At 47.8% G+C, this 26,007-nt stretch overlaps 1 protein-coding gene across 1 annotated transcript in view; it reads right to left on the reverse strand.

The window, feature by feature from the left end:
• Nucleotides 1–25,595, reverse strand: part of GARS1 (glycyl-tRNA synthetase 1) — a 48,578-nt gene extending 22,983 nt beyond the window's left edge. Inside the window, exons 1-6 of the mRNA XM_050942542.1 lie at nucleotides 25,506–25,595; nucleotides 18,172–18,273; nucleotides 13,839–13,941; nucleotides 10,985–11,126; nucleotides 9,657–9,745; nucleotides 8,066–8,142 (exon numbers count right to left, since the gene is read on the reverse strand). Of these exons, the coding sequence (XP_050798499.1) occupies nucleotides 8,066–8,142; nucleotides 9,657–9,745; nucleotides 10,985–11,126; nucleotides 13,839–13,941; nucleotides 18,172–18,273; nucleotides 25,506–25,565 (573 nt within the window). The 5' untranslated portion in view covers nucleotides 25,566–25,595. The remainder of the gene's footprint in view (nucleotides 1–8,065; nucleotides 8,143–9,656; nucleotides 9,746–10,984; nucleotides 11,127–13,838; nucleotides 13,942–18,171; nucleotides 18,274–25,505) is intronic.
• Nucleotides 25,596–26,007: the final 412 nt, after the last annotated feature.

Raw genomic sequence — 26,007 nt, forward strand, 5'->3', positions numbered from 1 at the left:
CCCAAAGTTGAAAAAATCCGGTTTCCTGATTGGTCCTCTGGTCAGGTGCTTCAGGTGAAAGAGACATTAACCCTTAGCTATCTGTTTATGACACGCCCCCCAAATTGCAGACAGTGGGGAAGCTCACTGGCGGCGATTTCCTTCTAGAACTTGAAAATAAACAGATTAATACAACACATACACCTTTACATATACTCCTAAGTATATAACTAACAGACTTCTACATTTTAAGAAAACTTTTTAACTACTGAATTCTGGGAAACTCTCACGGGAGAGTGCATCAGCTACTTTGTTAGAAGCTCCTGTGATGTGTTGAATTTCAAAATCAAAATCTTGGAGAGCTAAACTCCAACGAAGAAGTTTCTTGTTGTTCCCCTTGGCAGTATGAAGCCACTTTAGTGCAGCATGGTCAGTTTGTAGTTGGAACCGCCGTCCCCAAACATATGGGCGTAGCTTTTCCAGGGCGTACACAATGGCATAGCATTCCTTTTCACTGACTGACCAGTGACTTTCCCTCTCAGACAGTTTCTTGCTGAGAAACACGACAGGATGGAAGTTGTGATCTGTTGCTTCCTGCATGAGCACTGCTCCTATACCACGCTCAGATGCATCTGTGGTTACTAGGAATGGCTTGTCAAAATCCGGGGCCCTGAGCACAGGGTCAGACATGAGCGTTGCCTTAAGTTGGGTAAAGGCCTTTTGACACTCATCAGTCCACTTAACTGCATTTGGCTGGGTCTTTTTGGTCAGGTCGGTCAGTGGGGCAGCGATTTGGCTGTAGTGGGGTACAAATCGCCTGTAGTATCCGGCCAAGCCTAAGAAGGATTGGACCTGCTTCTTGGACCGTGGGACAGGCCACTTTTGGATAGCATCCACCTTGGCCTGTAGGGGGTTTATGGTTCCTCGACCCACCTGGTGCCCCAGGTAAGTCACTCTGTTTTGGCCTATTTGACACTTTTTGGCCTTAACAGTTAGTCCTGCCTGCCTGATGCGCTCAAAGACCTTTTCCAGGTGTAGTAGGTGTTCGGGCCAGGAGTCTGAAAAAATGGCCACATCATCGAGGTAGGCAACTGCAAATTCTCCCAGTCCAGCTAGTAGACCATCTACCAGCCTCTGGAAGGTGGCGGGTGCATTTCGAAGGCCGAAAGGAAGGACATTGAATTCATACACCCCCGCATGGGTGACGAATGCTGACCTCTCCTTGGCAGGTTCATCTAGCGGTACTTGCCAGTACCCCTTGGTTAAGTCTATTGTAGAGATGAACTGGGCACGTCCCAACTTTTCCAATAGCTCATCGGTACGTGGCATTGGATAGTTGTCCGGACGAGTTACAGCATTTAGCTTACGGTAGTCCACGCAAAAGCGTATTTCCCCATCTGGTTTGGGTACCAGAACCACTGGAGATGCCCATGCACTGGTAGATGAACGGATTATACCCATCTGTAGCATGTTCTGGATCTCCCGTTCTATAGCAGCTTGGGCATGAGGAGACACTCGGTAAGGTGGGGTTCTGATTGGGTGAGCATTACCTGTATCAATGGAGTGGTATGCCCGTTCAGTCCGTCCTGGGGTGGCTGAGAACAATGGGGTGAAGCTAGTGCACAGCTCCTTGATTTGTTGCCGCTGCAGACGTTCCAGGGTGGTTGAGAGGTTCACCTCTTCCACGCCACCGTCTTTTTTCCCGTCGTAGTAGACACCGTCAGGCCACTCAGCATCCTCTCCCTGGACTGTAAACTGACAAACCTGTAAGTCTCTGGAATAGAAAGGCTTGAGAGAATTAACATGGTACACTTTAGGCTTTAGTGAGGAATTGGGAAATGCTATGAGGTAGTTTACAGCTCCCAGGCGCTCTTGGACCGTGAATGGCCCTTCCCATGATGCTTCCATCTTATGGGCCTGTTGCGCCTTCAAGACCATAACCTGGTCTCCTACCTTGAAGGACCGATCTCTGGCATGTCTGTCATACCAGGCCTTTTGCTCTTCTTGAGCATCCTTTAGGTTCTCTCTAGCAAGGGCTAAAGAGTGTCGGAGGGTGCTTTGTAGGTTGCTTACAAAGTCCAGAATGTTAGTTCCTGGAGAAGGCGTAAACCCCTCCCATTGCTGCTTCACCAACTGTAATGGCCCCTTAACCTCGTGACCATACACAAGTTCAAATGGTGAAAACCCTAAACTGGGATGTGGTACAGCCCTGTAGGCAAACAGCAACTGCTGCAACACTAGGTCCCAATTATTGGAGAATTCGTTGATGAATTTTCGTATCATGGCCCCCAAAGTTCCATTGAACCTTTCCACCAGGCCATTGGTTTGATGGTGGTATGGGGTGGCAACCAAGTGATTCACCCCATGAGTTTCCCACAGTTTTTTCCATGGTCCCTGCCAGGAAATTAGACCCTGAATCTGTAAGGATGTCAGAGGGCCAACCTACCCTGGCAAAGATGTCTGTTAGGGCCAGGCACACAGTGTTAGCCCTGGTGTTGCCTAGAGCTACTGCTTCCGGCCATCGGGTAGCAAAGTCCACTAAAGTCAGTACGTACTGCTTTCCTCTGGGCGTCTTTTTTGGGAAAGGGCCCAGAATATCCACAGCTACTCGCTGAAATGGGACCTCAATTATGGGGAGTGGCTGGAGAGGGGCCTTGACCTGGTCTTGAGGCTTTCCCACTCTTTGGCATACCTCACAAGACCGGACATACTTGGCAACATCCTTGCCCATCCCCTCCCAGTGGAAGGACTTCCCCAACCGGTCCTTGGTTCTGTTCACCCCAGCATGGCCACTGGGATGATCATGGGCTAAGCTTAAGAGCTTCTCCCGGTACTTAGTTGGAACCACCAACTGTTTTTGCGGCTGCCATTCTTCCCGGTGTCCACCAGAAAGAATTTCCTTGTATAAAAGTCCTTGGTCTATAACAAACCGGGATCGATTAGAAGAGCTGAGAGGCGGTGGGGTGCTCCGTGCCGCCGCCCAAGCTTTCTGAAGGCTGTCATCCGCTTCCTGGTCAGTCTGGAACTGTTCCCTTGAGGCTGGGGTCACCAGTTCTTCCTCAGACTGTGGACTTGGGCTTGGTCCCTCTGGAAGCGATGTAGGTGATGGGGTTGTTTCCGTTGCTGGTGAACCGCTCTCCGCTGGTGCACCTGAGGGTATTTCAGGCTCTGGCTGAGCCTTTTGGGTATGGCTGTCTGTTTCTTCTGCCAGTTTTGGCTCGCTGGCGCCCTCTGGCGTTGAGTTTGAAGATGTAGTTGCACTTGCTGGTGCTGGTTGCTGTTCCAGTTCCGGGCCTGGGACGGGAGATGCTGTGGCTGTTTCAGTGGTAGGCATGGAATCCGGTTCCACTACCTCTGTCTGGGTCTCTGGTAACACAGACGGGGCCTCTGTGGACGGTTCAGGAACAGGAATGGGTCTGGAAGCTTGCCTGGTTTGGCTACGTGTAACCATTCCCACTCTCTTGGCCCGCCTCACCTGGTTGGCCAAGTCTTCCCCCAGTAGCATGGGGATAGGATAATTGTCATAGACTGCAAAAGTCCACATTCCTGACCAGCCTTTGTACTGGACAGGCAGTTGAGCTGTAGGCAAGTCTACAGCTTGTGACATGAAGGGGTAAATTGTAACTTTGGCCTTTGGGTTGATGAATTTGGGGTCAACGAAGGATTGGTGGATAGCTGACACTTGTGCCCCCGTGTCTCTCCACGCAGTAACCTTCTTTCCGCCCACTCTCAAATTTTCCCTTCGCTCCAAGGGTATTTGAGAGGCATCCGGGCCTGGGGATCTTGGGTGTGATGGTGGTGTAATGAATTGCACTCGCATGGTGTTCTTGGGACACTTGGCCTTGATATGTCCCAGTTCATTACACTTAAAGCATCTTCCATCTGATGGATCACTGGGCCGAGGTGAGTTACTGGAGATTGGTGAGGTTGAAGGGTAGGGTATCTGTGGCTTTACTTGGGTGGTATGTGGGGTCTTTGGCTGTCCTCGGTTGTAGGGTTTATGGTCTGTGTGCCCCCTGGGGTAATCGTTCCCCTTGACAGTAGCTTTCTTGCTTTCTGCCAGTTCCATCCATTTGGCTCCAATCTCCCCCGCCTCAGCGATATTCTTGGGGTTTCCATCTTGTATGTACCGTGTGATGTCTTCAGGAACACCATCCAAGAACTGCTCCATTTGTATGAGGAGGTTCAGTTCTTCCAAGGTTTGAATGTTGTTTCCTGTTAGCCAGGCCTCATAGTTTTTTGCAATGTAGTAGGCGTGTTTGGGAAATGACACCTCTGGTTTCCACTTTTGGGTTCTGAAACGCCGACGGGCATGATCTGGGTTTATCCCCATCCTGTATCTGGCCTTGGTTAGAAAAAGTTTATAGTCATTCATTTGGTGCTTAGGCATTTCAGCTGCCACCTCTGCTAAAGGTCCACTGAGCTGTGACCTCAATTCTACCATGTACTGGTCTTCGGGGATGCTGTACCCAAGACAGGCTCTTTCAAAATTTTCCAAGAAGGCCTCGGTGTCATCACCTGCCTTGTAGGTGGGAAATTTCCTGTGCTGTGGAGCAATATTTGGCGCCGGGTTGTTAGGGTTGGCTGGCACATGCAGCCCAGCTTTTGCCAACTCCAGTTCATGTTTTCTCTGTTTTTCCTTCTCTTCATTTTCTTTTTGTTGTTTTTCCATTTCTCGGCGGTGGGCCGCCTCTCTTTCTCTTTCTCTTATTTCCATCTCTGTTTGTTTTATTTCCAGTTGTCGCCTGTGTTCAGCTTCTCTGACTTGCTCTTGGGCCTCAATTTTTGCCTTAGAAGTCATGATTCCTGTTTTCTTGTGTTGGGGTGCCCTCCGGTGTTTATCTTCTGAACTGCAGGTTCTCTGTTGCCTCCTGAAGTCTGCCTAGCAACAGTGTTTTTTGTCCTTTTCTCTCTCTAGCTAATGTTCAATGAAGGGAAACCAGAAAAACCACTTTATTTGCATGCCTATAAGTGCTGGTCTTGCCTCCTAATGGGAGGGCTACTGCATGACAAAAGACCCTTAACAGGTTCTTAATGGCTTCTCGCTTAACATGCAAGCCACAAACTGCGAGAGAGAGCAGAAAAAAAAAATCTCTCTGGTTCCCTTTTAAAACCAACTGTTTCTCTCTGCTAAAAAGCCCTTAGCAGAGAAGAGAAAAATATAATATTCCTACTGGCTTCTGGATTCTGTCTATATCCCACCAGCTGCACACCATGACATAACCTTAGTCCCAGATTTGGACCTTAGCGTCCAAGATATGGGGGTTAGCATGAAAACCTCCAAGCTTAGTTACCAGCTTGGACCTGGTACTTGCTGCCACCACCCAAAAAATTAGAGTGTTTTGGGGCACTCTGGTCCCTTTGAAAAACCTTCCCTGGGGACCCCAAGACCCAAATCCCTTGAGTCTCACAACAAAGGGAAATAATCCTTTTTCCCTTCCCCCCTCCAGGTGCTCCTGGAGAGATACACAGACACAAGCTCTGTGAATCCAAACAGAGTGAATCTCCCTCTCTGTTCCCAATCCGGGAAACAAAAAGTACTTTCCTCTTCACCCAGAGGGAATGCAAAGTCAGGCTAGCAATCCAACACACAAATCTCCCCTTGATTTCTTCCTCCCACCAATTCCCTGGTGAGTACAGACTCAATTTCCCTGAAGTAAAGAAAAACTCCAACAGGTTTTAAAAGAAAGCTTTATATAAAAAGAAAGAAAAATAAGTACAAATGTTCTCTCTGTATTAAGATGATACAACACAGGGTCAATTGCTTAAAAGAATATTGAATAAACAGCCTTATTCAAAAAGAATACAAATCAAAGCACTCCAGCACTTATATTCATGCAAATACCAAAGAAAAGAAACCATATAACTTACTATCTGATCTCTTTGTCCTTACACTTGGAAACAGAAGACTAGAAAGTAGAACTACTTCTCCAAAGCTCAGAGAAGGCAGGCAGACGGAAAACAAAGACCTTAGACACACAATTCCCTCCACCCAAAGTTGAAAAAATCCGGTTTCCTGATTGGTCCTCTGGTCAGGTGCTTCAGGTGAAAGAGACATTAACCCTTAGCTATCTGTTTATGACAAAAGCGGTGATGGTTCGCCCCCTTCCCATCTATTATTAAGCACGAGGTCAGGAACACACTGGAAGAGATTGTTATAGGACTGGAACCCTGTGTTTTATTTGGGGTGAGGGCTAAGGTTTGTAGCAGGGATGGAAGAACATGTTTTGAAAAACTATGGGCCCAAGTTAACCTTGGAGGTCCATGGCTCAGCTGCAGGCCAGAGCCTTTCACGGCCTGCAATCCTTTTAGAAGTACAAGCTCTGAGGTTGGGTATGAAGTGGCAACAGAGTCACTAGGATGGTATCACCACCTACAGAGAACCTCCTTCTGAACAGTTCCAATCAAACCAGCCAGGGCAGGAGGGAGGCAGGAAAAAGGGAATTACTGGGAGGGAAAAGAAGAAAGTCAACTACAATTTCTGCAATGTTTTGCCTCCTTTCATGTCTTCTTCCTTCCACAACCCTGTAATTACCTGCTGCACCAGACACAACCCATGCCAAGGATCACACCTTGCATGACAGCGCTGCCCAGCAGATCTGCAGCAGAGGAGCTGACTGCAGCAGTAAAGAGGTTCCACAAGCATACTGCGTACTAGCTCTAACAGCAATTTGTTAACTGGAGGTTTCCATGAGCGAGATGTTGCCACCCTTACAGGGCCCTGCCTCCTCCCGTCTCCCGTATAAATCAGAGCAGGGGATCCCAGACAGCTGTGTGAGAAAGACTGATTTAAAAGAACTGCTGAACTACTACAGTTTAACCTGTAGTGTTCAATATTAGATAGGTCCTCTGTCAAGGTAACCACACCTCACAGTAGCAGAGATCATTGAGAATTGGACTTGGTGATCAAACAAGCCTTGTCCAACCCTAACTTCTATGATTCCTGGCATATCAGAGGGATCTCCTCAACGAGGAGCAGATAGGAAGATTCCCATATTAATAGTGTCTAACACAGAGAGCAGTGCCAGCTTTACATCAAGTTTCCAGCTACAGCAGGGGACAGCACAAAGGGAAAAATGTAACAAGGTCAAAGTTCAGTACTGTACTGTGGAAGAGTTACTGACCAGGACTCTGTAATGCAATACACTGAGATACACAGTACTATATCTGGAGAGAGCCATCTGCACTGTATGCGGCTGTGAAAGCACTTATTCTAAAAGCCATGGGAACGATCATCAAAAACAAACAACTAAATGAAAACAAATCTCTACACACTGCAGCCCAGGAATGTTGGCCTGCAGCACCAACCATGCTAATGGTAAACAGGAGCAACTGCACACTGAGAATCTTACAGAGAGAAACAATTCAAGTGTCGAGAGACATCACCACAGGTTTTGATCCAGTACAAAAATTATTTAAAAAGCTATAACCAAACCTTACAGATATAATTTTTGTTCCTTGCATACAGCCCAAATGGCTGAGCCTTGTGTATGACTGGGCACTGGGAGGCTCAACAGGGATGCAATCCTCCTCACGGGGCTGGCCACAGAGATGCTCTCTGGACAGATCTGCAACAGTCTGGCTACAGAAGCATGCATGAAACCAGTTTCTCTCTGAAGAGCAATAGGTGGTGGATCTGCTTAACCAAAAAACTTCCTGTACACAGAGGCTCAGTGAGCCCGGTGAGGTAATGGGCACATGGGGTGCAGACATCTGAGCAAGGTCCACAAATTCTGCCCCTGGTCACAAAGTGATGTTATAGCAGCTTTGATGCCAATAGGGCCCTCTAAGTTGTTTTTCCAAAGGAACATTTCCTTTAAGAAAAGCAGCATCTTAAGTATATTTAGGAGACTGATGGGCATATAGGGGGATGTGTTTGTTTTGGACATTTACGTCTAATGCTAAAGCCTTCGTGTCTGCTTGAAAAAACGGTGCCCAGTGGAAAGTTAATAACAGACGTGGGAAGTGGCATGTGCTTCTTCTCTTAGGGAGACGGGACAGGATGCCACTCTTGGATGTTTGTGCAGCACCTTACCTCTGCCACGTCATCTATCAAGTTTTCATCATCCTCTGTTCAAGCACTGACCTGTGTTAAAACGTTTTCCATTTCTGTCTTTTTCTCAGCTGTACATTTCTTGTCAGACATCAGCTTCTGCAAGTGAGCTGTAAGCATTGGAAGTAGGGAATCAGTTCACATTTGAGCAATATCACTGAACCACTCTAACCCTAAAACTATATAATCCTCTTGATTCATAAAGCATGAGATTACATACACATTCCCACCAGACAAAATGCAATGGGCCAGATTCCCAGCTCATGTGAATCACTGTAGCTCCATTGAAGTCAGTGGGGTTATGCTGATTTACACCAGCTGAGGATGTGGCCCAGCGTTTCCAATTTGTCATTTCTGACATTCTCTAGTTTCCTGTTGAGAGAGGACAATGGGGTATGTTGTGTATATTTAGGAAACAGGACCTGTGTCACTCTTTCCTCTCCTGCCCCTTATTTTAAACCCACTCTGGGTAAGGCACTGGAAGCGTGAGAGTAAAATCTATTCCCATTTCAGAAAGGCTTTTCCTTCTATCGTGTGTTCATGCACATACATACGAATTCATTGCTATTGGCTTGCACAGGCTTTTTTTTTTTCCTTATTAAGTGTAGCGACCCTCCACAGGACAAGTGATCAGTGCAGAGTTGAACCCAGGACCTCTAGATCCAAAGTACAGATCTCTAATACTTGAACAAAACGATTTGCTCCACTAGCAGATAGTAACATAAGTGGCCTTCCTCTGTGGATCAGCCATAGAGGGGACATACACATTCTTGGTTAGTATGTTACATAAAAGCAAAGAAAATATTAAGTTGAATATTCTGAGACCACTTCTTAATGCTACTATCTATTAGATGCATAACAGTATCACCAGGGGAACGATGGAAGCCCCTTTGGCATGGGCCATTTAAAGCTAGACTGCACCCATCCTACGTCTTGTCCATCCCCTAGCCAAGTGAAGATCTGTTCCATCTCTAATGTCTAGGATTCCATGGTTTGTTTAATACAAATCAATGTAAAGAATCAGACTGATTTTGCAACCTGAGAAGACGCGCAGGGTACATGTTTAAAACCTCCAATGCAGGCTAGATTCTGAGCATATAAAGCTCAACAGTACCCTTGAAATGCCTCTTCCACGAAACAAGACCAGTCCAGCAGCTTTGTCTTGCAACCATCTCTCTAGTAAATTTAACCTGAGATTCGATCAAAAAGCAAGTTTCCGCCAACACCAGACCAATAAGAAAAATAAGACCAAAGCATGGCCTTCGTGTGCTTTGTTTAGATTTGTTAGATGGAAGGTCAGGCTTGTTATGTAGGAAGCCAGACTAGATGATCCAATGATCCCTTGTGCTTAATCTATGAATTTCTAGAAAATAAAAATGGTGAAAGTCATTCCACTGCAGGGGTCCCATGCATCACTTCAGACCTTAACACAATGTTTAAATGGGGTGGAGGGCTTGCAAGGGTCACCTACGCTGGGGTGAATGTCTCCCTTACTGAACCATAGACATTAATATGCAAGAGATTTACTAGGTCATCTCGTCTATCCTCATAAGCAGGGCATTCCCCTACGGAGCAAAAAACACTCACAAGGAATGTCTCAGCCAGTCCTGCCCTCAGAATGTACCTTTTAAGAGATGATCAGCACGAAAACACTCCCCATTTTTCACATCTTTCACCATGAAGTCAGCAAATTTTTCTACATGGCCAGAGGTCCTGGAACAGAAGACACTACTTCAGAAACATATATGGTCACTTGACAGCTCCAGAGTAGCATGTGAGCCCACAATGAAGACCGACATTAAAGAGATCTCCTCTAAACCAAGCAACCGAAGTGCAGGCTCATTCTTGCTTCAGTTTACAGACCTGTATTTAGTAGTTTCCTCATTTAGAAATTGTCTGTGGCCATAAGGATCCTTGAGAAAGCCTGGATATCCCCCTCATCCCAAATTCATTTTAGGTTCATACACTGGCCAAGTAAAATAGCACCATGTTCTCTTTTGTTTACCGCATAATTACTGGAGCAAGATAAGGATGCATTTGTGGGGGGAACTCGATGGTTTAGGTGACTAGCGTTGGCATTTGGACACTCATTCTTCCGTCACTGGTTTGAGTGTGACCCAAGCTGTTACCAGGTGAAAGTCTTTACTATCCAGTGCTGGCTCACTGACCCATCTCTGTGATCTCAGTCCAATTCCCAGAAAGCACCCACACCACACCATACAGCCAGAGCACACTAAGCACCCTGGCTGCCAGCTGAGCAGAGGTGCTAGGGACAGGAGAGGGATGGAGACTGAATTACACTCTCACCCTTCGAGGTGTTGCCTCCAGGGCAGGGCTAAGGCACACTTCAGGAGCTGTATGAGGCCTATTGCTTTGCTGCTTTCTCTGCTCTACCTGTGCTGTGAATAAACAAAGGACTTCAGTTTCCACAGCTGGTACCATTCACTAGTACTATAGCTGGACTGTTAATGGATGGTGGTGGTTTCTGCCAGGCTTCCACATGGAAAGGAAGCAATGTGCAGTGGTTAGGGCACTAGTCTAAAACTTGGGAGATCCGAGTTCAAGCCCCTGCTCTGCCACACTTCCTGTGAGCCCTGAGGTAAGTCACAGTCTCAGTGACTCAGTTTGTCCATCTGTAAAATGGGGATATGAGCACTACTTTAACTCACAGGGGGATTATGAGGATAAATCCATTACAGACTGTGGGGCTCTGAGCTATTACGATAATGGGGCCCATATACAAACCTTTGGTAGATAGTCTACTTGAACAGCAGCTTCCACTACCTACCTAGCTAAGTGCAGCCACCTAGATATTCTGCATTGCTACAAGGTAACAGGGTAGCAAACTGGGTGACCTAGTTTCATATTCTTGTGGTTATTTTTACGAGGGTTTGCAAAGAAATCTATCACTACCAGAAATGAACACACACTGCAAGAAGGGCCCATATTTACTTCAGAACTGGCTCTGGGGTGAGCATGGTGCAGTCTATCTCTAGAATCTGATCCTCCTGTATAAAGTGCAGCCTCCAAGCTTGGATAATGTTGTTCTTCAAAGCACATCCAACAGGCCCAAAGTCATACAGGCCACTAACACCTATGAGAGAAGTAAAATATGGGTCACATCTTACACAGCAGTTTTGTTTTGATTAAAAAAAACCAAAGCCCGCAAACTACAATGTTTCAAATTTTAGGTGCCAGTCCAAGGTTATTTATTGGCACCCTCTGAGTACAAGTTGCTTTGCACGAACCAGAGTGAAACAGGCTCTGTCTTCAAAAGCTTACAATGGGAAGGATCGATCCTGCCAAGTGTTGGAAGTGGTCAGTATCTACAAGAATTGGGCCCTAGGTGAGAAAGTTAATACAGTTCAGTCCCACAATGCACTGGGTGATCAGCTTGTGGCCAAAACTCAACCAGATTCAGATACATGGTCTATAAATATACAAACCACACTTCCTCCTCCAGTGGGGAGTGCATGGAAGAAAATGTATTTGGAGGAGGGAGCTGCATACAGAGAGAAGATGGACATTTGTACGCTCTGTGGGGAAGCTATACTGTAACAGAATGCATCCTACGTACACCCACCAGTTTATACTTAATGAAAGGAGAGTAGCAAATACGTTACGTTACAATGAAAGAAAAGAGCAGGAAGCCCCAGACTGTCAGTCTGTAAAAGCGACACTGAAAATTTACTCCGGAATTTGAGGTCACACCACAGGAAAGACACGCAGCCTGACAGACAGCGCTACTCTAATGCAGTGGCTCTCAACTGTTCCAGACTATTGTACCCCTTGCAGGAGTCTGATTTGTCTCGAGTATATCAAGTTTCACTTCACTTAAAAACTACTTGCTTACAAAATCAAACATAAAAATACAAAAGTGTCACAGCACACTAGTACTGGAAAACTCCTGACTTTCTCATTCTTACCATATACCGTATATACTTGTTCATAAGCCAAATATTTTTGGTAAAAAGAAGTGATGCATCAAAGAGCGGGGGTCGGCTTATAAACGGGTCTACACCAAAATTTGATGATTTAAAACTCGATGGAATCATTGAATTGAATATCTAATACAGGGATCGGAAACCTTTGACACGCAGCCTGCCCGGGGCCGGTCTGTTTACCTGCCACATCCGCAGGTTTGGCTGATCGCCGCTTCAGGCCAATGGGGGCAACGGAAAGCGGCGCGGGCCGAGGGATGTGCTGGCCGCCGCTTCCCGCCAGCCTCATTGGCCTGGAGCGGTGAACTGCAGTCAGCCAAAGCTGCGGACACAGCAGGTAAACAAACCGGCCCAGACTGCCAGGGTGCTTACCCTGGCGGGTCGCGGGCCAAAGGTTGCCCATCCCTGATCTAATACATTGTTGTTTTGTTTACCTGGAGTGTCTGCAGGCATGGAGCCCTAACTGGGCTGGGAACGGCAAACTGTGGCCACGGGGAGCTGAGGGGCTCCATGCCTGCAGACGCTCCGAATAAACAAAACGTCCCGACCTGCCAGCGGCTTACCTTGACTGGCCAGGAGCCAAAATCTTCCAACCCTGAAATACAGGGTCGGCTAATGAAAGGGTCATTCAGTTTTTACTATTTTTACCCAGCTATTTTGGGGGGTTGGCTTATAAACGAACAGCCTAATGAACGAGTATATATGGTAATTAAAAATATATCAATTGGAATATAAATATTGTACTTATATTGCAGTGTATAGTATATAGAGCAGCATAAACAAGTCATTGTCTGCATGAAATTTTAGTTTCTACTGACTTGGCTAGTGCTTTTTATACAGCCTGCTGTAAAACTAGGCAAATCTCTACTAGATGAGTTGATGTACCCCTTCTGCATGCCCTACACATACCCCTGGTTGAGAATCACATCTGGTTATCTGAAACGGCTTGGCTGCCATATTTAACCACTTGCTCAGTGCAACTCCTTGACAAGAGTTTCTCAGCAGTAACAGGATTGAGAGCAGCAGCAGAATCTGGTATTTGAGTGATGTTAACATTAACTTGGTCAGGAAAGTTCAGAGAAAGACGTGCAAATATTAGGAAAGAAGGTAAACACTTGGCTTTTAAAAAATTCCCCACCCACCCCATTTCCATTAGTTCCCTGGACAGCGTACATCCTCTCTGATCTTCCCATTTGCATTCCGAAAGCACAAGATGGAACTCGCACCCGCACATACTTGAAAGAAGTTTCGAGACAGGGTAAAGCCAACTTTCCAAAAACCCACTGATGTTTCATGGTATTATTATTAAGGCTACGATTTAGTCACGGGTATTTTTACTAAAAGTCACGGACAGGTCACGGGCAACAAACAAAAATTTACGCCCATGACCTATCCATAACTTTTACTATAAATACCCAACTAAATCTTGGGAGGGCTGTTGCAGAGGGGGACGCCCCTGGGGGGGGGGAGTGCCCCGGGGGCTGCTGCTGGGGCCAGACGCAGCACCAGCAGCCGGGGACTGCCAGAGCAGTGGCTGCTCCGGCTGCCTGAGGGACCGCTGCACGGCCTGGCCCCAGGGCCACTCCAGCAGCAGCCAGTGTGGCTGGCGGTGGGGCCGCCCAAACGGCTAGCTGCAGAGCCAATCCAGCTGCTTGGTGGCCCTGGGATCCCCACTGGCCTCTGCAGAAGTCAAGGAAGTTGCGGAAAGTTATGGAATCCGTGACTTCAGCGACCTCCATGACAGACACAGAGCCCTAATTATCATCATCAACAACGTAACATGTCAGGTGAACATGGCACTTCATAATCGTGTACAGACACTCTACCCTAAAGTGATTAGAATTTAAATTTGTTTAAGCTTCTACCTCCATAAATAGCAAAAGCTTGATCATAGAAGAACCTCCGCTTCAGAGTGTCCTCCATTTTCATTCTGTCCACAATGTCATCCTTGGGCTGTAAAGCCAGCTCCTGTAAAACAGGCAGGGAGAAAACAAACAATGGTTCCAGTTACTGGCAGTAAAATGAGTCCTTCCTCAATCACCATTATGGGACAAAATGACCTCTGTTTGAAAGTAGTCTTCAGAGGCACCTCCCAGATCGGGATGTTCAAATTGGAGGGTACGTGCCTAACTGCTAAGGTGAATGTCCAAATGCCAGATTTAGCCACCACGTTTGAAAAGTGAGCTCTGCGAGCTTAAACACTTGCACAACTATTGAGAGGTTCTGGATGCTACTGGGATTTTGATAATGAGGATTATGAAGTGCATCCATGTTGTAATATGTTGAGGAGAAATTTCCTAGCCATCCGTACAATGAGCAAAGACTATTTCTAAAGCACACTTCCTCTGAGACACTCGGGTTTCTGTATAACATAATATAAGCTACAGGTATCAGATGTCTAATGGTAGCATTTGACTGAAGTCTAGGAAAGTGTTTTATACCATCCTCATGAGATCTGAATCCAAATATGAGACAAAGCAAATACAAATCTATGTATTCCACGTGATTACTGTAAAACGATGCTGGTAATAAAAACCAATAGTTTAGACTCAGAACATATGCGTTAGATGTCACCTTCCCCATTAAGTTTTAATAACTATTATCAACACATATTATGACAAGAGATATGCAGAGACAACACCGACTTTTCATTAAACAAGTACATAGGAATTTCAGTCTACTCACCAAATATAGATTCTTATACAAAGCACATTGCTGTGATATCTGATCACCGACCCCATTCATTATTGACAGTGTTTTTTCCCCTCATTAAAACATTTGAGCAACTCAATCTATTCTGACAAATGACTTACAGAATTTTTATATAAAGTGGACTAAGGTACTCTGGCAAGGTTAAACTAAAACCTTTTACTTTGAATCTGCTTTGGCTTATATCACTAACTTAAAGAGCTATGGCCAACATTTTAAAATTTGGGTGCTTGCAGTTAGGTACCTAAACCCACATTTAAGCATATAAATAAAAGAGGCCTGATTTTCAGGAATGCTAAAGCATCTGCAGCTCCCATTACCTTCAGGCCAATAAGTAGGGCCCTATCAAATTCACATCCGTGAAAAGTGCATCACGGACCATGGCATCTGGTCTTTTGTGCACCTTTACCCTATACTATACAGATTTCACAGAGGACACTAGCGTTTCTCAGCTAGGGGTCCAGACCCAAAAGGAGGTTATAGGGGGAGGGGAGGGAGGTTGCAGGTTATCGTAGTGGGTTGTGATATTACCACCCTTACTTCTGCGCTGCCTTCAGAGCTGGGCGGCTGGAGAACGGCAAGCGCTGGCCAGGCGCCTAGACCTGAAGGCACTGCCGCTGCCAGCAGCAGTGCAAAAGTAAGGGGGGCAATACCATACCATGCTACCCTAACTTCTGCACTGCTGCCTTCAGAGCTGGGCTTCTGGCTAGCAGCTGCTGCTTTCTGGCTGCCCAGTTCTGAAGGCAGTGCTGCCACCAGACGCAGAGCAGAAGGGTGGCAATACTGCGGCCCCCCTACAATAACCTTGCGACCCACTTCCCTTTGGGCCAGGACCCCTACAGTTACAGTGAAATTTCAGATTTTAATATCTGAAATCAAGAAGTTTATTATTTTTAAAATCCTATGACCATGAAATTGACCAAAATGGACCATAAATTTGGTATGGCCCTACCAATAAGTAAATCTGCCTGAATAAATTGATTTTCTTTTTTTTTAAAAAAAGAAAGATAGTTGACAGTGCCAAAACAATAGCTTTAAAGTACAGACTGAGGAAGGAGAGAAGTACACTCTGTAAGGACTAGAGGCATCTCAAAACTGCCAGGACTTCTCAGCGGGAGGAATGAGTTTCTGGACAAGGAGATGGGGGAAGAGGGAAATGATAGAGGCATGGCCTGACACTGAATGGCAAAAAATGGTTAGTGCTTCAGGAGAGATCTCAAACAATAAGAGAATACAGAGATTCCAGGCCCTACCACCAATACGCGTTGGGTCACTATTAGAGATTCAGTGCTTAGCTGGCTATGTTGCAGTTACTCCAAGGAAGGAGTGGAGACTAACTATTTGGCTTCACTCTTTTTAAGAAGTGGAGAGGGGAGCATGTGATAGCTGCAAGGGGGATGTCTACATCTTTGGGCCCTGCATAAGGGCTCGGTCATCTACTGACTTGAGAAAATGGAAACAAGTTGGTATCTGAGACCAGCCTATATCCTCTCAGAGGAGCTCTCAAACACAGATGTGCCCTGCACCGTTAAGGGTTTGGAAGCTGGTTGTGCTCACTTAGAGCAACACCTCCCCTTTACATGCAGCCAACATGGAAGTCACAGGGCCAACGTGATACTGTCTAGAGGCTCCAATCAGCAGGCATCCACGCTGCTGCGTTCCACTCAAGTTGCCACTGATGAACATTCACGGCTGGAAGCCTTGCCAAACAGGAATGACAATAATCAACACTTGTGCTGACAAGGACACGTGACGGTATTGCAAGGTAATCCTGGAATAAATATGAACACAGCCCACACACGTGAAACTGACAAACAAGCCTCTGCACCGGATTCTACACACGCCTTTCCCATGGAAAAGGAGTGGCTGAAAGGGGTGCCAAGACTCCTAACCTGACTCATGGCCTCTCTAAATGAAGTTTGCCAGGATTACAAGACATAACCAGAGAACAGATTTTAAAAAATTAGTCACTAACCGAGACTAGCCATGAGCAAATCGTGTGTTTTAAAGCATGATTCCACTCTGAAAAGTGACTCAGTCTTACTCAGACTGCCTCCTTGTGCATCTCCAGTCATAGCTGCTGACTTAAGAGACAAATAACTTCTCACTCTGGCCTGCTTTGAAGAACTAATTGAATTATTTAGATTTGATTCTGGTGCTCTAATTATTAGCTGAGTTCCAAGCACAGGAGCAGCCTCCGCCCTCTGAAGTGCACCACCACTGAAGACAATAAGGTTACCCAAATGTATCTAACAACAGAATTTCCCTCCCCACCCTTTTTTTTTTTTTTTTTTTTTAAAGCTGGTTAATATACAAGCCAGAAAATACCCAGAACCTGCTCTTAGATCTCAAGGTGAGTTTGCAGAGCTGGCTGGGGGGGGTGTGGGGAAGATACATTTTTACTCATATATTGAGCAAATCTGATCTGGAAATCAAGACAATAAACCTGGAACCCCACAATGTCATTTTTAGAGCCTCTTTTCAGAACAGTACTGTATTTTAAAAATGGACCACTTAAATTTGGCCTTCAATTTGGAAAAAAAAAATATGGTCACTGGAAATATTTTTTAAAAAATTTGTTAAGTTACAGTGAACAGAATTGTTTTTAAACAAAAATCTCCCCTGCCAGGTTTGTAACTCAAACATTGTGTAAAGAATCTGAAAGTGAAACATATAAAGTGACTTTACAGGGGTTTCATTCTGCTAGCTGACAGAAATGCAAAAAGTGAACAAAGAATAGTGACATGCACATTGGATTTTAAAAATTCTTTCACTTTTGATAATCTAAGCTCTTATCAGCAATGTAGGGAAGAAATATATTTGTTTACAACATGTGATTTTTAAAGTTGACTGCAAGTTATAGAACAACTCTACTGGCTGGGAAGGAGTCATGGGCATCCAAACTGAAAACAGTGACTGGCTCTTGAATCCCCGTGGCACAAACAACAAGGAAGAAAAGAAAAAGTGAAGGGGGCCAAGGAAGAACTGTCTGAAGACAGCGACAGAGAATACTAAATGTACTGGCATCACCTGGAAAGAAGCAGCACAACTAGCCAGCGACCATAATCAGTGGAGGAACTGAACTGCTTCATACGTCAGCCAAACAGGAGGAACTAAGGCAGGGGAAGTAATCAAGTGTTCTCAATCACCACCTTTGCCATCTGTGCCACTGAACTGACCATTTTATAATTAAAGGTAAGAGAGTACATAGTCCCATGCTGATATAACAACATTAATCCTAGGTTAAAAAAGTAGATTGGAACATAGCATCTACTGGTCAAGACAGTCTAGCATAAACATAGAGAGACAAAGTGGGTGAGGAAATATTTTTTTATTGACAAACTTCTGTTGGTGAGATAAACAAGCTTTCCCCGAGCTCCACTTCCTCTTTTAAATATATGCATTTAAAAAACATCACCACTTGACTGCAGGAATTCAAGTATGCTCATGCAAAACCCTCTAGACCACAGATCTAATTCTCAGACTCACCTTTGCTTCTAGGATCCTCTTCCGAGCCTTGAGCTCTGCTACAGCTCTGTCTACATCCACCTGGGGAGCCTTCTCTTCTTTCAGCTTTCTTACCAGCTCCCCCTGAGGAAGAACACAGGACAATCGAAGATATGGATTCCATTCTGAAAGGCAGGAGTGAGGGACATTCTGCTGTAGAGGCTGCCTGAGAGTTTCTACAACCCCGTGGAAACTGGCCAAGGTACTGGAGGTGGGGGAACACTTTGAAATTGGAAAGTGAGCATCAGCTGAGTTTGATAGCATTAAAGAACCTCAGAAGTAACTGTTTCCCACCCACTTGCAATTATTTTTATCTCAATATGTGACTACACCCCCTTTAAAAAAAAGTCTATTTGAATAGGCACAAGCACTGTTATGGTTATTAGAGTTTCTCTGATGTTCATGCTTTTTTCAGGATGGCAGGTTATCAAAGCAGTGTAGGAAATGAACACAACTTTATGAGAAAGCAAGACACAGTAGGGCATTGGAACCAGACTAGTTACCGTCATCTTGCAAGAGTTATAGAAGGGTTTCCCTATCCCACATGGTAAGGATTCCCATCCCTCATGACCCAGGAAATGTGACAGGCAAACAATCATGTGGAATTATTAACCCCTACATACGCTATAATATGGCTTTATAATACTTTTGGGGACTACGTCAACACTTCAGAGCCTATTTAGCATAGCCCCCTAGCACGATTCTGCTGACACCAACAAAAGGAGTTTTTCTACCAGTGTAGGAACACCACCTCCCTGAACAACATTAGCTACCTTGACAGAAACACTCTTCTGTTGTCAATAGCTGCATCTAGGCAGAGAGGTTTGTTGGCATAGCTATGTCGATCAGGGATATGTTTTTTTCACACCCTTGACCAATACAGCTGCATCAGTATAAACTGTAAGCAGTGGCTGTAGATAACTTAGTTCTGCTTCTTGCCTGCGTTGGCTTTAAGTGAATGAACAGTCTTTCCCTTCATCCCCAAAAAGGAATTATCTAGCCAAAAAAACCTGTTTATCTTGAATTACTGAGGGAGAAATGTTGAGAGGCAAGGAACAAGAGAATAGAGACAGCTACAGATGTGAAGTACGTGCAGAAAATCAATAACTTCCCTAGTTTAATGTTCCCAGTTTAGCATCTTTCCTGTACCTACTCTTCTTTCATTTAAAAATGAAGTGAACCTGATTTTTACTTTTTCTACACTGCCAGCTTTGTTTACAATCTACTTCTACTGCATGGTGCTCAGCCCTAGTGAAATCACTGCACACAGGCAATGAGACAGGAAACGGGCTACAGCTAGGATTTCATGTTTCAGGTTGGGGAAAGAGGGGGGCTGACTTTATAATAGGAGAGAACTGACAGTAAGTGAATTAAATAAAAAGACAACGAAAAATGTGACCGGCTGGGCTAATAAACTTCACGTCAGCTACTATAACACAGGGGATAAAGAAAGTTGGCAACTGCACTTGACTGCTTCCTTCCTGTTAACCAGTGTAATCAAAATGTGAAAATTTCACTCCAGGGCTGCTGGGTTGAACTGCAATTCCAGGCTAACGTGGCAGAGGGAGGGATCTGAAGGAGGAAAAAAAAAAGTAGTAAACCAAACCCCTCTTTGTTGAGTTAGGGGATCTGGAAGGAAAGAAAGTCAAGACAAAGGGTCCAGGGAACTACTGCAGACTCAGAAGAATTCATCACACTGCTTTGCATTCAGCACCAAAAAAGTGGTATGCAGTGGCTCTTTGTTCCATATGACACGGAAAAGGACTCGGGGACACAGGGCAGAAAAAAAAAATGAAGCAAACAATTATGCTTGCTGACTGGACACAATTTAATTAAAGACATGAGCCGAGCCCAGCCCAGAGGAGGAGCAGCACACAGCACTATTTGATGTGGCAGATTTTGCTGCAGCTTTGTCCCAAACAACAGTGAAGCAGAGCGGGATCCACCCCTGGAACACAGCAGCTTATTGCATCAGGCACTGCTGCAGGAAGAAACACCAGCTTGGTCGCGTGGGGACACACTCTCTCTCTCTAGGTCAAGGCTCCCTCAGGTTTAATTAAATTGCATCTACCCTCCGTTTGGATTGGACGAGAGCATCTATCTTCCTTATTCTATTTCTATTAAGACACTTTAAACACCCTCCTTTTATTATTACCATAGCATGTCACGCCATGGAAGGCTGCACCTGCATCATTCATTCCCCTCTCCCCAAACCTCTCTCTTACACCCCACATTTCTGTCCCACTCCCAAGAGCATGAGGAAAGGGACATTCATATATTTCTGTTTTAAAGGCAGGTGGCAACTCCCAAATTACTGGCATGGGGAGAAAGTGAGTCAGCTGGGTTTAGCTATTATAATTGCAATTACTCGGAGATTCCCCACCAAGGCACTCAGTTTGCTGTACAATGAGTCATAACAAAAACTCACTGAAGTAGTGGTGTAAGTTAAAAAAAAATAGATCCATTTACATAACGGAAAGGGGCAAATACATACACAGATCCAGCAGTATATAGGGAATATACATGTGTGGGCTAAACAGGGAGACTATATAGAACTAGCTATGCTAAGAAGGCATGAAGGGCAACCCAGGCACATAGAGATCTAGGTCTAGCTATGAAAAGGTGTGGAGAATCCACAAGCCGTAAGAGGTATATGCAGACATAGATGGAGATGAGAAGGGTGCACAGAGAGAGATCAAGCTGTGTAAAGAGAAGGGGAATACACAGATCCCTCAAGATGAGGAAGAAAACACAGACACAGATCAGCTATAACAGGGATAGAAGGGCACAGTCATATAATTCCAGCTTTATTACAAGAGATATATGCACCTATATGCCCAGCTATAAAAGGGAGGAGAGCTAGAGCAAGGCATTCTTATTTAAAAGTGAACCATGAAGCCCCATCGTTAGATTGGGGACACACATATATACAGATCTAGCTCTCTAAATTGGGGTCGGGGGACGCCACAGAGACCCAGCTCTATGGAATGGAAGAGGAGATAACCCACATACCCACCTCGGAACAGGGGGAAGTGAGCCTGTACAGACCAACTCTATACAGGGAGAGACACCATGCTGCTCTATGGGGGAAAAGACACCCTATATACCTAACTCATATGGACACAGTTCTGTAGGGCAGAGAGAACTATAGAGACCAACTCTAACGGGGAGTCGCCACCTCATACACACACAGTTTCATCGGTAAAGGAGAAGCTATGGAGCCCAAGGAGACACTCCCCATAAGGGCCTCATTGCAGGGGGGATGCTATAGAGCCCAAGGACACACACACCCCATACAGACCCAGTACTATAGGGCACAGAAGCTATAGAGCCCTGATCTATAGGGGAGACACACACCCCATACAGACCCAGTTCCATCGGAGATGCTACAGAGCCAAGCTCTATAAGGGAGACACCCCCTCATACAGATCCAGTTCCATAGGGGATGCTACAGAGCCCAGCTCTATAAGGGAGACACCCCCCCCCCATGCAGACCCAGTTCCACAGGAGATGCTACAGAGTCCCACTCTGTAGGGGAGACACCCCCATACGGACCCAGTGCCAATTTTAGTATATGTGCTGCCGAAGCGATGCTAGAGAGCCCAGCTCTATAGGGGAGACAAGCCCATACAGACCCAGTTCCATAGTGGATGCTAGAGAGCCCAGCTCTATACGGGAGACAAGCCCATACAGACCCAGTTCCACAGGGGATGCTATAGAGCCCAGCTCTGTAGGGGAGACACCCCCATACAGACCCAGTTCCACAGGGGATACTACAGAGCCCGCTCTGTAGGGGAGACAAGCCCATACAGACCCAGTTCCATAAGGGATTGTACAGAGCCCAGCTCTATAAGAGAGACACCCTCCCATGCAGACACAGTTCCATAGAGAATGCTACAGAGTCCCACTCTGCAGGGGAGACACCCCCATACAGACCCAGTTCCATAGGGGATGCTAGAAAGCCCAGCTCTATAAGAGAGACACCCTCCCATGCAGACACAGTTCCATAGAGAATGCTACAGAGTCCCACTCTGCAGGGGAGACACCCCCATACAGACCCAGTTCCATAGGGGATGCTAGAAAGCCCAGCTCTATAGGGGAGACACCCCCCCATACAGACCCAGTTCCACAGGGGATGCTAGAGAGAACAGCTCTATAGGGGAGACACCCCCATGCAGACCCAGTTCCATAGGGGATGCTAGAAAGCCCAGCTCTATACGGGAGACACACCCCCCCATACAGAACCAGTTCCACAGGGGATGCTAGAACGAACAGCTCTATAGGGGAGACACCCCCATACAGACCCAGTTCCACAGAGGATGCTAGAGAGCCCAGCTCTATAGCAGAGACACCCGCATGCAGACCCAGTTCCATAGGGGATTCTATAGAGCCCAGCTCTATAGGGGAGACACCCCCATACAGACCCAGTTCCACAGAGGATGCTAGAGAGAACAGCTCTATAGGGGGGACACCCCCATGCAGACCCAGTTCCACAGGGGATTCTATAGAGCCCAGCTCTATAGGAGAGACACCCCCATGCAGACCCAGTTCCACAGGGGATGCTAGAGAGCCCAGCTCTATAAGGGAGACACCCCCATACAGACCCAGTTCCACAGAGGATGCTAGAGAGAACAGCTCTATAGGGGGGACACCCCCATGCAGACCCAGTTCCACAGGGGATTCTATAGAGCCCAGCTCTATAGGGGAGACACCCCCATGCAGATCCAGTTCCATAGGGGATGCTAGAGAGCCCAGCTCTATAAGGGAGACACCCCCATACAGACCCAGTTCCACAGAAGATGCTAGAGAGAACAGCTCTATAGGGGGGACACCCCCATGCAGACCCAGTTCCACAGGGGATGCTAGAGAGCCCAGCTCTATAAGGGAGACACCCCCATACAGACGCAGTTCCACAGAGGATGCTAGAGAGAACAGCTCTATAGGGGGGACACCCCCATACAGACCCAGTTCCATAGGGGATTCTATAGAGCCCAGCTCTATAGGGGAGACACCCCCATACAGACCCAGTTCCACAGGGGATCTATAGAGCCCAGCTCTATAGCGGAGACACCCCCATACAGACCCAGTTCCACAGGGGATTCTATAGAGCCCAGCTCTATAGGGGAGACACCCCCATACAGACCCAGTTCCACAGGGGATCTATAGAGCCCAGCTCTATAGGGGAGACACCCCCATGCAGACCCAGTTCCACAGGGGATCTATAGAGCCCAGCTCTATAGGGGAGACACCCCCATGCAGACCCAGTTCCACAGGGGATCTATAGAGCCCAGCTCTATAGGGGAGACACCCCCATGCAGACCCCGTTCCACAGGGGATCTATAGAGCCCAGCTCTATAGGGGAGACACCCCCATGCAGACCCCGTTCCACAGGGGATCTATAGAGCCCAGCTCTATAGAGGAGACACCCCGATACAGACCCCGTTCCACAGGGGATCTATAGAGCCCAGCTCTATAGGGGAGACACCCCCATGCAGACCCAGTTCCACAGGGGATCTATAGAGCCCAGCTCTATAGGGGAGACACCCCCATGCAGACCCAGTTCCACGGGGGATCTATAGAGCCCAGCTCTATAGGGGAGACACCCCCATGCAGACCCAGTTCCACAGGGGATCTATAGAGCCCAGCTCTATAGCGGAGACACCCCCATACAGACCCAGTTCCACAGGGGATTCTATAGAGCCCAGCTCTATAGGGGAGACACCCCCATACAGACCCAGTTCCACAGGGGATCTATAGAGCCCAGCTCTATAGGGGAGACACCCCCATACAGACCCAGTTCCACAGAGGATGCTAGAGAGAACAGCTCTATAGGGGGGACACCCCCATGCAGACCCAGTTCCACAGGGGATTCTATAGAGCCCAGCTCTATAGGGGAGACACCCCCATACAGACCCAGTTCCACAGGGGATCTATAGAGCCCAGCTCTATAGGGGAGACACCCCCATGCAGACCCAGTTCCACAGGGGATCTATAGAGCCCAGCTCTATAGGGGAGACACCCCCATGCAGACCCAGTTCCACAGGGGATCTATAGAGCCCAGCTCTATAGGGGAGACACCCCCATGCAGACCCCGTTCCACAGGGGATCTATAGAGCCCAGCTCTATAGGGGAGACACCCCCATGCAGACCCCGTTCCACAGGGGATCTATAGAGCCCAGCTCTATAGAGGAGACACCCCGATACAGACCCCGTTCCACAGGGGATCTATAGAGCCCAGCTCTATAGGGGAGACACCCCCATGCAGACCCAGTTCCACAGGGGATCTATAGAGCCCAGCTCTATAGGGGAGACACCCCCATGCAGACCCAGTTCCACGGGGGATCTATAGAGCCCAGCTCTATAGGGGAGACACCCCCATACAGACCCAGTTCCACAGGGGATTCTATAGAGCCCAGCTCTATAGGGGAGACACCCCCATGCAGACCCGGTTCCACAGGGGATTCTATAGAGCCCAGCTCTATAGGGGAGACACCCCCATACAGACCCAGTTCCACAGGGGATGCTAGAGAGCCCAGCTCTATAGGGGAGACACCCCCATACAGACCCAGTTCCACAGGGGATCTATAGAGCCCAGCTCTATAGGGGAGACACCCCCATGCAGACCCAGTTCCACAGGGGATTCTATAGAGCCCAGCTCTATAGGGGAGACACCCCCATACAGACCCAGTTCCACGGGGGATCTATAGAGCCCAGCTCTATAGGGGAGACACCCCCATACAGACCCAGTTCCACAGGGGATTCTATAGAGCCCAGCTCTATAGGGGAGACACCCCCATGCAGACCCAGTTCCACAGGGGATCTATAGAGCCCAGCTCTATAGGGGAGACACCCCCATACAGACCCAGTTCCACAGGGGATGCTAGAGAGCCCAGCTCTATAGGGGAGACACCCCCATACAGACCCAGTTCCACAGGGGATCTATAGAGCCCAGCTCTATAGGGGAGACACCCCCATACAGACCCAGTTCCACAGGGGATTCTATAGAGCCCAGCTCTATAGGGGAGACACCCCCATACAGACCCAGTTCCACAGGGGATCTATAGAGCCCAGCTCTATAGGGGAGACACCCCCATACAGACCCAGTTCCACAGGGGATCTATAGAGCCCAGCTCTATAGCGGAGACACCCCCATGCAGACCCAGTTCCACAGGGGATCTATAGAGCCCAGCTCTATAGGGGAGACACCCCCATGCAGACCCAGTTCCACAGGGGATCTACAGAGCCAGCCCGGCAGGGGACCCAGCGGCACGGGGTAAAGCGGCGGCCCGTCCCCGCGAGCGAGGGCAGCCCGGTACCTGCAGCCGCACCGCCTGGCGGAGCGGGTGGAGCAGCGCCTCGGCGGCGGGTCGGTCCATGCCGGCGCTGGCCGGGGCGCGGGGCGCTGCCGGCGGCCGGGCGGAGCGGAGCGGGGCGGCCGGCAGGCGCAGCAGCAGCGCGGGCAGGCGGCGGCAGAGCAGCGGCGGCAGCAGGGCGCTAAGGGGCGGCATGGAGCAGCGCGCGCCTCGGCCCGCCCCGCCGCATGATGAAATCCCGGGCGCCAGGCGCACGCAGCCCCCGCCGCCGCGCGGCACTTTCCGCACGGCCCGCAGCGCCGCGCCGCGCCGCAGATTCGGCACCGGCAGCCGCCGCGCAGCGCCGCGGGCCGCCGCTGGGGGCGCTGCGGGGCACCCGCCGGCCGACGTGGAATGAGCCCACGAGAGACCCGAGCCGGGGGGGGGGGTGCCCCCACCCCGGGATCCGAGCCTGGAGTGTCTGTGCCCCCCCGGGATCCGAGCCTGGAGTGTCTGTGCCCCCCCG

This window comes from Gopherus flavomarginatus, chromosome 2 (genome assembly GCF_025201925.1).
Source record: "Gopherus flavomarginatus isolate rGopFla2 chromosome 2, rGopFla2.mat.asm, whole genome shotgun sequence".
NCBI classification, from domain to species: domain Eukaryota; kingdom Metazoa; phylum Chordata; order Testudines; family Testudinidae; genus Gopherus; species Gopherus flavomarginatus.